This window comes from Pterocles gutturalis, unplaced genomic scaffold (genome assembly GCF_000699245.1).
Source record: "Pterocles gutturalis isolate BGI_N339 unplaced genomic scaffold, ASM69924v1 scaffold23245, whole genome shotgun sequence".
Classification (NCBI taxonomy): domain Eukaryota; kingdom Metazoa; phylum Chordata; class Aves; order Pterocliformes; family Pteroclidae; genus Pterocles; species Pterocles gutturalis.
Window position 1 is genome coordinate 36,922 of NW_010141442.1, and position 2,762 is coordinate 39,683.

A 2,762-nucleotide genomic window follows, 5' to 3' on the forward strand; every position below is an offset into this window, starting at 1 on the left:
GTTTTCATAGCACTTCAGGCCCTTTAAGGTAATGTTTTGCACCATTCTCAATTGCCTATTAAGTACAATAGGACTGAGCATGACAAACACAAGTAATAAATGATTTTCATCATTTTGCCTTGGAAGTAGAGTGCTGTGTTATTCAGCTCTAGTCTACTCTGTCAATTTTATTTGAGAATCCCCAAGGAAAAAACAGATAGGAGCATCTTGAGCTGCTCCTTCCTGCCTCCTATAATGGGACTTAGCCAAGTTAGCCCGGAGCAAGAGGAGATAAAGCACAACTTCTGACATTAGTGGGAGTTAATCCAGCCCTCCAGCAGCCCAAAAAAACCCAGGGGACAGGCTTCAGAAGTGATTCAGTTATCTGGGTGAACAGTATTTGTTTTCTCTCAGGACTAACCTCTCTCAAAAATTAATGGAGCATTTGGACCAACTAGCATAGCAACAGCACCAGCTCCACCTGTTGGCCTGGCATTTCCAGTGGCATACACAGCTATGTCTCCAGCAACAACAAGTGCATAACGTCCTGTGAAAGACAGAAATAACAATGAGAAATACATAAGAATCTTGCACATTTTAACATCCATCATCAACCTGAGACTTTGGTTTTAGAGGAGATGACCCTACGATCAGGGGGCTCTTCAACCCTGACTTTTCCCCCACATTTCAATTTCCTGGCAGCCACTGAAATTTACAGGAAAAGACCTGTGACTATTAGCCGTGTCCTTACTCTTTGCACTGTAATTGAACTAGAGGCAAATGCCCAGAGAAATTTAAGAAAAGGACTTCAGAAGAGAAAAACAGTTTACCCTCTGGGTTTTATATGGTAAAACATGACGTGGCTTTTCAAGAAAATACCTTGAACTTACCATCCCAAGAACTGGACTCGATCCAATTAATGGCATTAAAAAGAGCAGCGGTGCCTCCATAGCATGCATTGGTGGTGTCAATTCCTTCTACATCCGTATTACCAGATTCTTCAAAAAGCTGCATCAGGACAGTCTTTACAGATTTCGATTTATCAATTATCGTCTCTGTTCCAACTTCCAATCTCCCGATACAATCATAGGAAAGGCTGTTCCTCTCCATAAGCTTCTGAACCACAGTTAAGCAGAGAGAATTGATATCCTCCCGGTCGGAGCAGAACCCCATCTTTGACTGGCCTAGCCCAATGGTGTATTTGCCGGCATCCACACCATCATACTTCTCCAGCTCTGTCTGGTCAACATACTGAGAAGGAAAATATATTTCCAGTGCAACAATTCCCACATCTTTGGGCCAACAGGATTCAGCATTCACTGGAAGAGACCCAGGCATCGTGGCAGATCTTTAAGAAGAAAAGAAAACCACAAAACTAGCTGATTTACTCACATCCATTTTGAGATATCTACTTTCATTTTCTGTAGGTTTATAGAAAAAGTTAAGTTCCAGGCATTCTACAAGGTCATTTTCAAAACACAAGCCTTTGCTTCTGGGGAGCATCTGGAGATTTTAGTCTGAGTAGACTGTAAATATCATTAGAACTTTTATAACATTTTATATCAAGAAGTACTTTCAAGTGAAAAGACAAATTTCAGCCCTGGAGATGAACAGATGTAGCTTAAGCCCAAGTTATTTCACTGAAGCAAAACACACACTTAACAAGTGTTAACTGTTTCAGAGATTAGTCTTAATGTGCATTATTCTACTTTTGCTTACAGTCAAAGTTTCAATTTTACACAACTAAGCTAGAAACATTAGATTCTTTTTTTACATGTTGCTAGTTGAGAACTTAAGTTTAAAATTCATGCTTACCAGGAAATCTCTGTCTTAAAATGAGCCAGAACTTTTCAAAATTGTTTTTATTTCTAAACTAGGTGACCTCAGTCACCCCATTTTGTTTATACTTGCAACAAAGATAAAAATTTTTTGGTTGCGGTTTTTTAAATTTTTTAATTGGGTTTTCTGTTCATGTGTTTTAAGCATACTCTGTTTTGGCACTCTGGAACACTGGAACTCCTAACACTAGCCCTGAAGGGATATTTTACGGGCCAAGAGGGATTCTTCCTGATGGACCAAGTTCTCTTATTTTAGCCCCATAACTTTACTGTCACTACACCTGAAGATGTACTACGCTCTACTATATACTATATCCCATTACTTTAACTCTATCCCTGTTAGAGAGACAGGCACCCTCCTCCTGTGCCTTTGCTCACATCCTCACACAGCACCTGTCGCTGTGCTCAGCTGCAAGTACCGTCACACCGACCTTATGCAACTCCTTCTATAAAACCACAATATGCTGTATAAGGGAACAATGCCTGCAGCAACAATGACTTTACAGGATGTGTATTAAGACAAGCGTTGGGAAAACATTAAAATTGTTTTCTGTTACAGATGCAGTCTTCTGTAAAACCTGAGCGCATGGCTCACCATTCAGTGCCTCTAACAAAGCTTCAGCCACACCTATGAGGTACCTAAAATCATCTATTTAATAAGTATTTCTCTTGTAGCCTCTTTTTTTCATATTAGAAAGTGTAAACGGCAGGAAAAGCTTATTTAAAACAGCTTCCTGAAGCGCACTGCCACGATTTTAAGCAAAAGCACCTATGTGGCCTTGTGTGCCCTGCTGCCCCCCCAGCTCACACCCCACGGCCCACCGGCCCCTCTCCTCCCTTATCCCACCCTGTCACCAAGCCCTTCACCTCAGGCGACCGCTCCCCGCCCGGAGCCGGCCTCGCTGAGGGCGCTGAGGGCACTGAGGGCGGCGGGCACCTCCCCTG

The 2,762-nt window shown here is 42.1% G+C and overlaps 1 protein-coding gene across 1 annotated transcript in view; it reads right to left on the reverse strand.

The window, feature by feature from the left end:
- Positions 1-1,329, reverse strand: part of HMGCS1 (3-hydroxy-3-methylglutaryl-CoA synthase 1 (soluble)) — a 5,383-nt gene extending 4,054 nt beyond the window's left edge. Inside the window, exons 1-2 of the mRNA XM_010084031.1 lie at positions 870-1,329; positions 401-526 (exon numbers count right to left, since the gene is read on the reverse strand). Of these exons, the coding sequence (XP_010082333.1) occupies positions 401-526; positions 870-1,317 (574 nt within the window). The 5' untranslated portion in view covers positions 1,318-1,329. The remainder of the gene's footprint in view (positions 1-400; positions 527-869) is intronic.
- Between the last annotated feature and the right edge of the window lie 1,433 nt (positions 1,330-2,762).